Source organism: Halichoeres trimaculatus, unplaced genomic scaffold (assembly GCF_033239565.1).
Source record: "Halichoeres trimaculatus isolate MK-OKI-2021-1 unplaced genomic scaffold, fHalTri1.1 fHalTri1_scaffold_11, whole genome shotgun sequence".
NCBI classification, from domain to species: domain Eukaryota; kingdom Metazoa; phylum Chordata; class Actinopteri; order Labriformes; family Labridae; genus Halichoeres; species Halichoeres trimaculatus.
The window spans coordinates 34,608,617-34,621,443 of NW_027437189.1; the positions used below are offsets into that span (position 1 = coordinate 34,608,617).

The 12,827-nt window shown below is 42.0% G+C and overlaps 2 protein-coding genes across 2 annotated transcripts; both read right to left on the bottom strand.

Annotated features, from left to right (window-relative positions):
- Positions 1–415: 415 nt before the first annotated feature.
- LOC141799901 (tripartite motif-containing protein 16-like) lies at positions 416–2,247 on the bottom strand. Its single transcript, XM_074682316.1, has one exon. The coding sequence runs from the start codon at positions 2,215–2,217 to the stop codon at positions 538–540; it is 1,680 nt and encodes a 559-aa protein (XP_074538417.1). The 5' UTR covers positions 2,218–2,247; the 3' UTR covers positions 416–537.
- A 4,297-nt stretch (positions 2,248–6,544) lies between these two features.
- On the bottom strand, positions 6,545–11,481 carry LOC141798983 (tumor necrosis factor receptor superfamily member 14-like). The gene is made up of 8 exons (XM_074680995.1): positions 11,413–11,481; positions 10,963–11,050; positions 7,852–7,977; positions 7,398–7,553; positions 7,144–7,231; positions 6,886–7,028; positions 6,680–6,711; positions 6,545–6,595 (listed from the first exon to the last, which is right to left on the bottom strand). Exons 1-8 carry the CDS (start codon positions 11,458–11,460, stop codon positions 6,545–6,547), a joined length of 732 nt encoding a protein of 243 aa, XP_074537096.1. The 5' UTR covers positions 11,461–11,481.
- Between the last annotated feature and the right edge of the window lie 1,346 nt (positions 11,482–12,827).

Genomic DNA, 12,827 nt, shown 5'->3' on the forward strand with positions numbered 1-12,827 from the left:
ACTGTAACTTTGAATCATTTTTAAAGTGTATTTTTCAGGTCCTTTTTCTGACTCTGTTGTAAATTGAGTGAATTGTTAGAGAAAAACTGGAACAAGCCAATACTTTTCATCCTCATTATCAGTTTGTCAAAACCATCACAACCAATTAAACAAAATTAACTGTTCTAATATGATCAAACACAAGCAAACTATATAGGTCTTATTTATAACATCTGGATTTACATAAACATGATCACACTGTGAGGGAAATCACAGGAATTAAACATTAACCACAAAGATTTCCAGATTACATGTGATCCCTCAGACCTTTGTTCACAGGAGTCACTTCCTTGAACCCTGATGCTGCATTCAGGGCCCTTAGGGAATATAAGAAAGGAAACATTTCCAAGCATCAACATCAAAATTAATCCCCCCATCCCATACTGAGTTTGATTGACAGCTGACAACAATCAGCTCTCAGCAACAAACAGGAACAAAAATTTAAGTTGAAGAATCCAAACACAAAAGTTAACCCACTGTCCCTGAAACCACTTCAGACTATTTCAGTTTGATAAGCTCAGCTGATCCAGAATAGTCAATCCTGAGTCCAGCATGTAGAGGCTGAGTGAATGTGGTCTGGACTCTGTGGAGGAGAGTCATGGTTTCAGAGATGCTGTAGAAGGACAGAATACCTGCTCCGTGATCCAGGTACACTCCCACTCTGGAGGACAAAGGACCTGAGACACGAGTGCTGACTTTGTTGTACCTAAAGTAAAATCTGTTGTTGTCACAATATAAAGTCCAAGATTTGTCATTGAATCCAAACGAACATTCATATGAGCTCCCTGCTCTGCTAATATTCTTGTATGAAACTGCTAAATAAATAAATCCTCCTCCTCTCCTCTCCACCTCCCAGTAACAACGTCCAGTCAGACTCTCTCTACTCAGGACTTGATACACATAACCAGTGAATCTGTCTGGGTGATGAGGATAAGACTGATGTTGTTTCATTAATGTTGCTCTTCTGTTCCCCTCAGATAATAACAGCTGTGTGTTTGCTGTGTTTGGATCCAGAGTGATGTCACATGAATACTTTAAGAACTCAGCTCTGGTCTCGGGTTCTGGTTCTGGTTCTAGTTGTGACAGTAAAACCTCCACTCTAGTCAGTGTGTGTGAGATGTTTGTCCATCCCTCTGTCAGAACGTCCTGTAGTTTCTCTCTGACTTGTGACACAGCTGCTGTCACATCCTCAAAGTGTGTCAGAGGACGGATCTTGATGCTGGATGAGTGTGTAGATGGACTGAGTGCTGACAGTGAGGGGTAGTGGTGGAGAAAGTGGTTGTGATCCTGTGTGTGTGAAAGCTTGTGCAGCTCAGCGTCTTTCCTCTTCAGCTCAGTGATCTCCTGCTCCAGCTTCTCCTGAAGCTCTTTGACTCCACTCACTTCAGTTTGCTGCTGGGATCTGAGCTGCTGCTTCACATCAGAGCGTCTTTTCTCCATGAGACGGATCAGCTCAGTGAACATCTTCTCACTGTGCTCCACGGCTTTATCAGCAGAGCCATTGATGGCCTCCAGCTCCTGTTGGAGCAGCTCCACATCTTTCTCTCTGTCCTGGATTCTCTGCTGGATGTTTCCTCGACTCCCCTCCAGCTCTCTCTGCCTCTCAGTCCTTTCTGCTGCAGCTGAGACTGTGTCGTGGCCTTTGTGTTGGTCCACAGAGCAGAGATAACAGATAGACTGCTGATCAGTACGACAGAACATCTTCATCACCTCATCATGACGAGAGCAGAGGTTCTCCTGGAGCGTCTTGGACGGCTCCACCAGCGTGTGTTTCTTAAAGGTGGTGGATTCATAATGAGGCTGAAGGTGTTTGTCACAGTAAGAAGCCAAACACTGCAGACAGGACTTACATGCTTTCAGTTTCCTCCCAGTGCAGACATCACAGGCCACATCTTCAGGTCCAGCATAGCAGGGATCAGCATGGAGTCCAGTCTTCTTCAGTTCCTCCACTAAATCTGCTAACATGGTGTTTTTCTCCAGCACAGGCCTCGGTGTGAAGCTCTTCCTACACTGAGGACAGCTGTATAGTCTCTTGCCATCCTCGGTGTCCCAGTGGGTTTTAATACAGCTCATGCAGTAGCTGTGTCCACAGGAAACAGTCACCGGATTCTTCAGTGGATCCAGACAGATGGAACAAGAGAAAGTTTTTTGGTCCAGCTGAACTTCTTTCTGCGCCATCTCTGCTCTCAGTAACGCCTGTCAAAGTTTCACTTCTGAGTCAAGCACTGATTTACACAACAGTTTGAGACAGAGCGTCCAGTCCCACGTGCTGGTTCCACCCAGATGCCACGAGTTATGTTCCCAGTCTGGAATAACAGGTTCTCAACAGATTCATAAACACTGCACATTTTCTGATTGTGATCAAGTTATGTTTATGTGTTTTAAATTAAAGTAATCAATTTTATTATTAATTATGTTTATTTAGTTGTTGATAGCTGTGTGTTGCACACTGGACACTCTTACAAGAGAATTTTACTCTCAGAGAGTTTCTTCTGGATTAAAAAAACAACAACAACAAAAAAAAAGAATTTAACTCATAAAAGTATTATAATCAAACTTAGAAACATCTTGGAAGACACATTTCACTCTAAATTATAAAGTTAACACTGAACAAGTATCCAAAACAAAAATCAGATCTAACAAGAGAAAGTTTCTCTGTCCAGATGAACTTCTTTTTGCGCCATCTCTGCTATCAGTAACGACTGTCAAAGTGTCACTTTTGAGGAATTGATACGAAGTTAAGCTTCCAGTCCCACGTTAGTCACACCCATCTGTAAACTGTAGATCTGAAGTAGTGTTGTGTGAATCATGAACGAATCGTTCAATACCCAAGAATCACTTTACTGACTCGAGAATCATGATTCTTCACCCATAATGACTCATTTACTGACCCAGTACAAAGCTCACGGTAGCCCAGCCCCTCACTCACATCACGGTAGAATGGCTGGTACGTAGAATGGCTCCACTCACAGTGTATACGGGTCATTAACTCACCCACAGTACATACAGATCACTAACTCACTCACAGTATGACTCAAAGCACATACAGGTCACTCACACACTCCCTTTCTCCCCGTGAGTTACGAATCACTCAGTAGCTTAATATGTTGCACGGCTTGACTCACAGCACATGATATCACTCACCTCCGCTGGCGCAGACACTTGAGTTTGCAAACTTTTCCAACTTGGAATGTCTCGCCATTGCTTTCTGGGTAACTGACTAGAGTGACTCAAATGACTCAAAAACCCGATTCACTTTGGTGAGTGACTCATTTAAACTTGATTCAGTAAAAAGAATCGAGTTTCCCATCACTATTTCAGAACGCTCTGATTTAGTGGGCGTGACCTTTATATGTAACTGAGCCACCGCTGATACTGCCCCGCTCTTCAGCATCACTGAGAGCGGCGCCACGAGCTCTGAGTGCACAATGTTTAAAAAACAGCAAAGCTCGTTTACCGTAACATTACTGGCTAAAACAACAGGCTAACCGCAGCTAAAGTTAGCATCCTGGAGCTAACACAGAGACAGGGGGGACACTGAGGGAAAGCTCTTACATCTGCTCCACAGCACACAGCATTTAAAATACTCACATTTCCACATTGGCGGATGGGTGGTAATATGCCTGGATTCAGGACCAGTCTATTGGCTAGCCCTCTGTTGGACTGTCCAAAGTTGGAAAAGCAGTCGGCAGTGAAGTGACTAGAACACATGCACAGTTTTACTGAGTGAAGCTGGAACATTTTCCTCATAAATGAACGCCCCGACGTTCGGCCAAGATTATCTTCTAGTGTGAGTGGTTGACAGATGAATCTTTAGCCCCACGATCGTCTCACAGACTGGTCAGAGCCACCTCGATAATTTTCAAACATGTTTGATATTTATCTGGATGATTACAACATTCATTCTCACTGAGGATGACAACAGCCAAGAGAGAGAGAGAGAGAGCCCCCTTACAAGAGACCGGACAACAAACAACAAGCACAGGCTCAAAGTGCAACTGAAAGGCTCCGGGTCAGCTGACTGCGCGCTCCACTGGCCCACTCGAGCCAGTTCAATAATGCCTTTAAAAACAACACATAACCACGCCATTTTCATACAGTAGCAAACTGTTGTTTTATCAGTAATTGGTGTGAGATCATGCCATCATTGGCTGATACAGCGACAGTTTCTCCTCTGTCCCTCTGCGTGCGCGTAATGGATGAAAGGCACCGCTGCAGACAGCTCCGCTTCTCTCTCGTCCTGTCCCACCAGTGAGCTAAAAACCTCAGATCAAACAACTGAGCACATGTGGTGCATCACTCTCTCTGGTCAAATAATCTTGGTGAAATCCTGTAGTGAGTGATGGTCAGTATTTTCAAATCTTGTTGTTAGAGTGTGCTCAAGATTTAAGAGAAGATGATCTGTGAAGATTCTCCTCATGTGTGAGATACAACCAAATTTCAGAATCTTTTAAGATTTTTAAAATCCTGTAGTGTGAGCCAGGCTTTAGTCTTGTCTTCTTCCGAGATGGGAAGCTTGTGCATGGAACTATGTGGTTGCCAAAAACAGCCACACTCCTCTCCTCGTTGCTGGAGAGATTTCTTTCCAGAAGCGGGGGGAGGAGTGGGTGGGGAGGGGGTTCGGGGGTATTTGCTCCGGTGGACCAATCAGGTCAGACTTGCTCCTGATTGGTCAATAAAGGGACTTGCTGATGTTGGCAAACCCTGGAAATTCCAAACAGCTCGTTTTAGGTCAGGATTTTACATTCACAAGCTCTACTGAGTACAGGTTTTGTCATTAAATATCACATTTTGTGGGCTGGGAGGAAAGCCAAAAACCCACAAGTTCAACTAAAAGACTTCATACAGTGTTTTTTGCATAATATGGGACCATTAAGAGGAGGTCCTCTCTGGAAAATCTGAACCTCTAACACTGAAGTCAGGGCTTTTTGATAAAAAAAACACACAAAAAAAACAATATTTTGTGAAGTCAACAAAACAAGAAAAACACAACAATAAAAACTTAATCGACAAAGAAACAAATCAGAAAAAATCTGTCCTACATGAAGCTCAAACATTGGTGAGATTAGAAGTCATATTTACATCATTAAAATAACAAGTTTAGGTCAATAAAACTCATTTAGATGATGGAGTAAATCAGTCTTGAAACAGAAAAAAAGGTTTTCAGAGTTATAAACCTGAATGTACAAATCTTACCAACATCTCAAACAAGAACAAATGTAAGAAACAGCTCTTTCATGTTTAATGTCTGGAAATGTTTCTGTATTGGAAACTTTTGGTGATTTATTCGCAAGAAGTTCATACAGGGGGCGCTCTTTTACATCCAGTCCATCTGGATATCCAGAGGACACTTTTCTTCATAATCTTAGGCCCCGTTTACACGGAGACTCCCGCAACAATTCTTCCTTTGCGTTTTCAAAAGCCACCCGCGTTTACATGAGGACGGCATGAAAATGATCCGCGTTCATACGACTCCAGGAGGAGAAGTCTCCTCTTCTGTTCTTTCTTTTTCTGCCGTTTTGTTGTGTGAGACGGTCGGCAATCCAACCATAACGCGCATTACCGCCACCTACTGGCTCAACTGGAAATGTGGCTGAGCGCGGAGCCTTCACCTGAAACTGCGAGTGCGCATGCGGTGACGTCAGCGTTTCACCCTGAGACGCTCCGCTCTGTGTTTACACGAAGCTGGATGGAGGAGCGGATTCAGATCTTTCCACTCTGGGGAGCGTTTTCAAAAGTTTGCGTTTTCACTGAAAACGCAACGTGGTCTCGTCTAAACGGAAGGCCAAAACGCAACGAAATGTTTGCGGAATCGACCGTTTTCGGCGTCGTGTAAACGGGGCCTTAATAGGATGTTGGTACGGTTCCCAGAGGACTCTTTTCCATTCATCCACTGGAACAGCTTCCAAACCACAGAGAGGGTGTATTTATAGATCACCTTTCATTAAAAAAAAAACGACTCAAAGAACCTAAAACCAAACATTCAGACCACCAGGATTATTTTTTATTTTTCATAAAAACAAAAGTTATGTTTTAAAGATAATCAAGCGTACTCTGTTTCTGTGCTCCATTCACTGGAAGGCTTTTATCTCTGTTTGCTCTTTGTCTGAAAGCTGCTTTAGGAATAAAGTTTTTCTTCCCCGCCCTCTCACATTCCCTCCACATGTAGAGGGCATGCTTTGGTTTATTTAGCTCACAGGTGAAGCATCCTTCCCTCTGATAAAAACTAAACGTGAGGTGATGTTCAGTCAGCAACACTTCAGACAGATGCATTTCAAGGACACTGCAAAGAGAATGGACCAGAATCCAGCTGAGATAGACCTGGATCCTGGACAACATTTTATCCACAGTGTCCAAAAAACTGTCCATGTGTTTAAGGATGTGTATGAGCTATCACAGGCTGGGAGAAAAAGAGAGATTTATTTTTTTCTTTACATGTTTTGGTGAAAACATGTCAGAGTTTATCTCAGTCAGAGAATGTTTCACTAAAACACTCTCACCTGATTCACCTGATCCTCAGATCTGTCCTGCTCAACTCCTCTAAATTCACTTGTTCCTGAAAGAGAAATATGAATGAGTGAGTGAAACCATTTAATAACTGAACTGAGAGAGGGATGAGAGCAGAGAGTTTAAAACATACCTGGTGTCCATTTTCTGTTTCTCCTTTCATTCCTGAAATTAAAGATCAACAATGAATAAAAACAGTCAAACAGAAACATCTATAAATAAAACATGATCATATTTTTACTGTCAGAGTGAAACCTCACCTTATTGAAAATCTGTTTTTCTTCTGTCTGTACACTATGAATACACACAGAGCAGCTAAAAAAAGCACAATGACTCCACCAACAACACCACCAACAACACCACCAGAAACACCAACAGAAACACTGATGATCTCTTTGGTCCTGTCTGGTTCCAGCTCCCCACACTCAGCATCCTGTGATCCAGTTCCTGGTCTCAGCAGCTGCTGATTGGATGGATCACATCTGTAATGATAGAGGGACATTTGTTAGAGGAACATCTGTAGGATCTGATGAAGTCTCTGCTGCTGCTGGAAGAAGAATTCAGGTGTGTCCATGTCTGATGTGAAGCTTCACTCACTCTGTGTGATTCTGACAAGACGTAAACGTGCCGTCAGAAAATGTTCCCTCAGAGCAGGGAGAGCACTCAGAGTCTGACTCTGAGCTTCCTGAAAACACACACAGAGAGTTTAGAAATAATTTTCTCAGATTATTGACGATGCTGTTGATGTTGGATTAAATATTAACACTGAATGAATCTGAAAACCATCCAGAGATCATTTCTTTCCTGGAGGTCACTGACTGTTCATCTTCTAAAGTCTGTTTTTAACTCACCTCTCTGACTGATGTAATGTCCTGGATCACAGCTCCTGTGTCTCTGAGCAGCACCACAGCCGTCCTCTGAGGGCTCCGTGCAGAAAAACCCCTCCAGAGGTTCACACACTGAGTCTGATATCCACATACATAGCCTCTTTATCTTCAAACCAGCAGCTGAGGACACAGAGAAAGACCAGACTCACAGACCTCCTCAGGTTTTAATGTTTAAAGGACTAAACTGGGACATGCTGGACTTCAGTCTGAGCCTCTTAACTTCTATGAGACGTGAAGCTGGTTTCTTCAGACTGTGGTTTCATCTGGATGAGGGACTGAAGGCTTTGACTTTAGGAAGTCAGCCTGGAGCTTTGATTTGATGAGTCAGTAAAATCAGCTTTAGTGTGAAGTGTCAGTGAGGAGAGGTTTGTTCTGACATTACTGATGAAAACAAAGCTGAACAGAAACAGACGTTTACCTTCTTCACACTCTGAGCAGTGGAAACAAGATCTGAGTCCATTCAGTTTATTCATGAAGGTTCCCTCTGAGCACGGCTGACAGGACGTGGACTTTTCTCCCTCACAGTCGGTCTTTACTCGATGACCTGTTAAAAGAAAAAAAAAAAAACTTCATTTCATTCCCTGAAAGTTGTGACAGAGATCTGGGGCCTCATTTATGAATAGTGTGTAGACTTGACACTAAACATGTACCTGCTCCAAAAACCTGGAAATGGTGACTGCCCAAAATGTTTCAGAATTATAAAACTGTTGGTGTGGACATCTGTACCTGATAGTCCTTTCATAAATCAGGATCTACATGGAGAAGCTGTAGAGTCCGCCCCTTGCATGCTCGTAACCAAACACAAAAAGTCAATAAAAAGCACCTCCTGAATGAAAATGTATAAGAAATGAGGGGCAGATTAAAGTTGTCAGAGCTGGATTGTGGCAAAAATGGAAGTTTAGATGAGGAAAGGAAACTCTCCAGTGTTTTCCCCAGCTTTACAGCTTTGGGGGGTGGGGGCAACATCTTCAACAGTGTGAGGGAGAGCAGGTGAGCAAGTGTTCCATCTTCACTGAGAAGGTGCTGGGAGGTGTTTCTCTAAGGAGTCAGAACACTGAAAGTAAGATTTGGTATTGAAAAAGAAACTTGGCATTGTGAAAAAAGTTGAATTACATCTGAAACAAGGATTGGCATTGTAAAATGTTGAAATGAAAACCAAAATACAGACATTAAAAAAGACACTATTTTTTGAGGAGTTTTTTGTGTCATAATGTGTTTGTAAATGCCAATATTCAGTTATGTTTTTACACTCTTTTTTTATTTGAGCCTCACTGGTTTTCACTTAAAATTCCCTTTTTTTCACTTTCAACTTTCTGGCAATGTTTTGACATGGAGAGGAGGGGTGGGGTTGGGGGTGGGGGTGGGGGTGGGACTTGGAGCGCAAGAATGCGCTTCCACGTTTTCAGGAGAGGAGAGCAGCCTCTGTTAACTACTTGCAACTTGTTGCCCCTGCGGCTGTGATCGAACTCCCAAACCGTCTGTGTTGTCAGTTTCCCCTGTTTTTAAAATGTTTGCGCACAAGGATCAAAGTTGTTGTACCAGTTGCACATTTTCCCACAAGCTCATTTTCATAAATCACAACCTTGTGTGGGAAGTGGTGTACACCACTTTCAAACAAGCAAACTTTATATATGAGGCCCCCGATCCATGATCCTAATGAAAACAAAAACTACACTCAAAAAAAAGCAACATGGGTGTTTGTTCAACCAACATTAGTAAAATAAATTAAATAACTAGATTATTTCCTGTTTAGTGGTTAAACATGCACTCATTCGTTGGATGAGCATGATTTTATCATGCCACCTTTATTCCATTAAAAAAAACAAGTTAAGTCAATCAATGTTGACTGTGTTGTTTCAACATGATAAAAATGCTTTCATTCAGCAAGACCTTCATTTTGTTGAACCAACTAATTGTAAATTTGTTGTGTAAACAAGGAGGGTGAGGAGGGTACACGGTGGACATAAGCAAAAAAAAAAAAAAGCAACATAGACTGTCTGTGCACCACTGCATGGACCGGCTGTGTAATCTTAAAACACTTTAGTATAAATTGGCCAACAAAGCACAGCCTGTCAACACATTTTGTTTTATTGACATAAAACAAACTGGAAAAACCATTGGGTACATGGGCTGGCCATATGAAGCACAGATCGCCAATCTGCGCCAATCAAGCACAGACCACGGCAGTCCAGCACAAACAGCCAGTCTGTGCCCAACAATTGTCAGATAGTCAGTCCACGCCATTCTAGCACACACAGCTGGTCCAGGCCCGTGAGGTACCAACACACTGCACAGTAGGGTCTCAATATGCTCTGACTTCGCTCTTCACTCAAGGTTTCAATGAACTGTCGCGACAAAAATTACTTTATTTGTTTGTACCAATTATACAAACAAAGATTTGCAAAGTTATGTCCAGAATCACCCCTTGCAACAGCCAGTGTATTGTTAGCTCATCAGGAACTTGCACCCTTCAAAATGATGCCCACATTATCCAGGGGTGCGTCTCAGAGCTTCAAACTTCTGTCGTTCACTTGTGTCTTAGTCCCTCCCACCAGAGATGCATGGGAGAGACGTGAGGAAATGAAGAGAGGAGAGAGGATGGAGGAGATTTGTTTTTAGAGCAATGGGACATCCTCTCCTCCAGAACGTCACATGAAGCGGTGTGTTTCAGTGATGACGGCATCAGCTGATCACCTCTGGATCATCTGTCAGTCAGCTCTAACAGCTGTCTGTGTGTCTGCACATGTGCACTGTAATAGCTCTGATCAAACAGAAACAGTAACAGAGCTTTGTCTGTTTCTTTAACCTGTTTAACAAACACGTTACCATGAAGAAAACCTGCTCTCTGTTAGTTCTGTGTACTGTTTGAAGCACACGGATCACTTTACCGCAAAAATGCATAATTGTTAGATTATTTATGAATTAAAGCACATCTGACTGTGACCTCTTAAACTTATTATTATAACCTGGTTTATTGTGTTTCAGGAAGATATTATTTATTAGATTTCAGTTTCCAATCAGAGAGTGATATTGGGGCCGTGTCTGTCAGTGAAAAGAGGTCCGCAAAGCCAGCTCCCATGTTTCCTCAATCATAGCTCCTCCGATCAGTCTCCTCCATCCTCTCTCCTGGAGATTAAGAAAGTGCTTCCAGTATCACGGAGGAGATAGGGCGGAGGAAGCATGAAATTATTGCTTTGAGACGCACCCCAGGTTATCCTCTGGCTTTGCTCTCTGAAGAATAGGGCCTATTGCACATTACTGCCACCTCCTGACCTGGAGAGGTGTTTCAGGATGAGCTTAGAAACCAAAGTTCTCCTGCTGAGGGTCTCAAATAAATAAATTTAGAGTAAGAATAAGTAAATTAGAGTTCAGCATCTTCTGAATCAGAGCGTGGATGTTCTGATAGAAACACTGAGACAAACTGAACTGACTCAGACTGACAGCTCACATTACTCTACAGACAACAAGAGTTCAGAGACATTGAATAAGTTAATTATTAAGAAATTAATAAGTTAATAATGAATCTTACCAACACCACACATCGGACAGCATTCATTTCCATTCCAATACTCTGTTTGATGACACATTTGACCTGAGGAGGCTTTCATTATAATAATCTGTGGAGTGATACAGAGACAGAGAGTCAGGATCAGTCTGAAGGGATTTTCCACATGTTCACAACAAATCTCTAAAGTTTGGATCTTTAGTGTCAGTCTGTTCTGAAACATGTTCAGGAGGATGATGCTGAATTTCCACTCTTTGTTTGTCCCTCCTGACACACCGTCATATGACTGGAGAGGAACCTGTAAGGCAGCAGGTCTGTCAGAATCAGACTCCTCTTTCAGTCTGATCTCCTCTAGACCAGAAGAAGAAGAAGAAGAAGAAGAAAAAGAAGAAGAAGAAGAAGAAGAAGAAGAAGAAGAAGAAGAAGAAGACCTCTGAATTCATCAAAACATGCGGAGAGGAGAAGTCACTTTACCATCAGCAGGAACCAAAGCTTCATTCTGGACCTCTTTCTAGACTTCATGATCAGAGTTCTGTTCAGGAGACGTCATCTCTCTGAGATTTAAACCAGGAGAGAAACCAAATCCAACAGGAGGAGGACTCCACCTGGAGACAGAGAGAGGAACACAGAGACCAGACACAGATCAGAGAAATGCTCTCCTTCACTTCATCCTGTCTTGGAGCTGTAGATGATTTAAGGGTATATAAATCTCATCACAGAAGAGACCGAGACTGAGACCTGTTCACACTCCTCCTCTCTTTAGACCTCATCTTTCAGATCCATCCTGAGACTGGGGGAACAAAGTCTGTTTTGGACTGACTGGAGCAGGTTCAAAGAGCCCACTGTAATCCAAGCAAGGGAAAGTGATACAAAGTATATATATATATATATATATATATATATATATATATATATATATATATATATATAAAAAAGCGTGTACCTTTATTTCAGGATGAGTCTTGTCAGTGTTAAAAATGCATCCATGACAAAGTAAATGAAAATACAACCTCTTTAAAAATGGTCTTGTGGCTCAGCTTGCCTCAGCTTAGGGGTAAGTTGATCCTAGTCAGTGAGTAAATTGATCAATTTAGACCTGGATAAATCTGCTTTCACATAACAGTATGACCAAGATGGCGGCCAGTAGGCCTACATATGTCAGCTCCAATAGGCAGCGCCAGTCAATGAGGTGTCTATGTATAAAATGTCCATTTCCATGCAGAGCTTAGTGCAGCTCTTGAGTTGAAGCTAGGTGCAGTTTCAGCTTGACTCACTTTACCCTCACACATCCTATCTGTTTCAAGAATGGAGGTAGTTTTCCTTCCAGTTTCCTACACGTGGTTACATTTCTATACACCAGTTGTTCCTCTTCAGCAGTTTTTTTTATGTCATATCAGATTTTTGTCGAGTATTTCTTTGTGTCCTGTGTTGAACTTTGCTTCTTACACACAAAACACCCATCCTCAGACTGATCTGCATTAGCTTCACTATTAATTTGACTCCTCTCTGCTTCTTTTCATCCTGTCAAGGTGAAAAACTTTTTCAGAACACATCTCAGGGTTCAAGCTTTAACCCGTTTTCTATTTCTTTAACACTGAACCAATGCTTGGTAAAAAAAAAAAAAAAAAAAAAGATCATGAGGAGACAGAGAATATTTCTTATCTAATGTTTGTCACCTTTGTTATTTGTTTCACTCTGCAAAGGTAAAATTTACATTCCATCTCACACTGAGAGAACACAGAACACAACCTCATATTTGGGTCCTTTAAACAATGTTTGCACAAGCACAGACCTGTATCCACGGAGGAAGGGCCAACATGAAATGTATAAATTACATTTACAATCAATGAACATTATTTCACATTTATTTATTTATTGTTTGTTTGTTT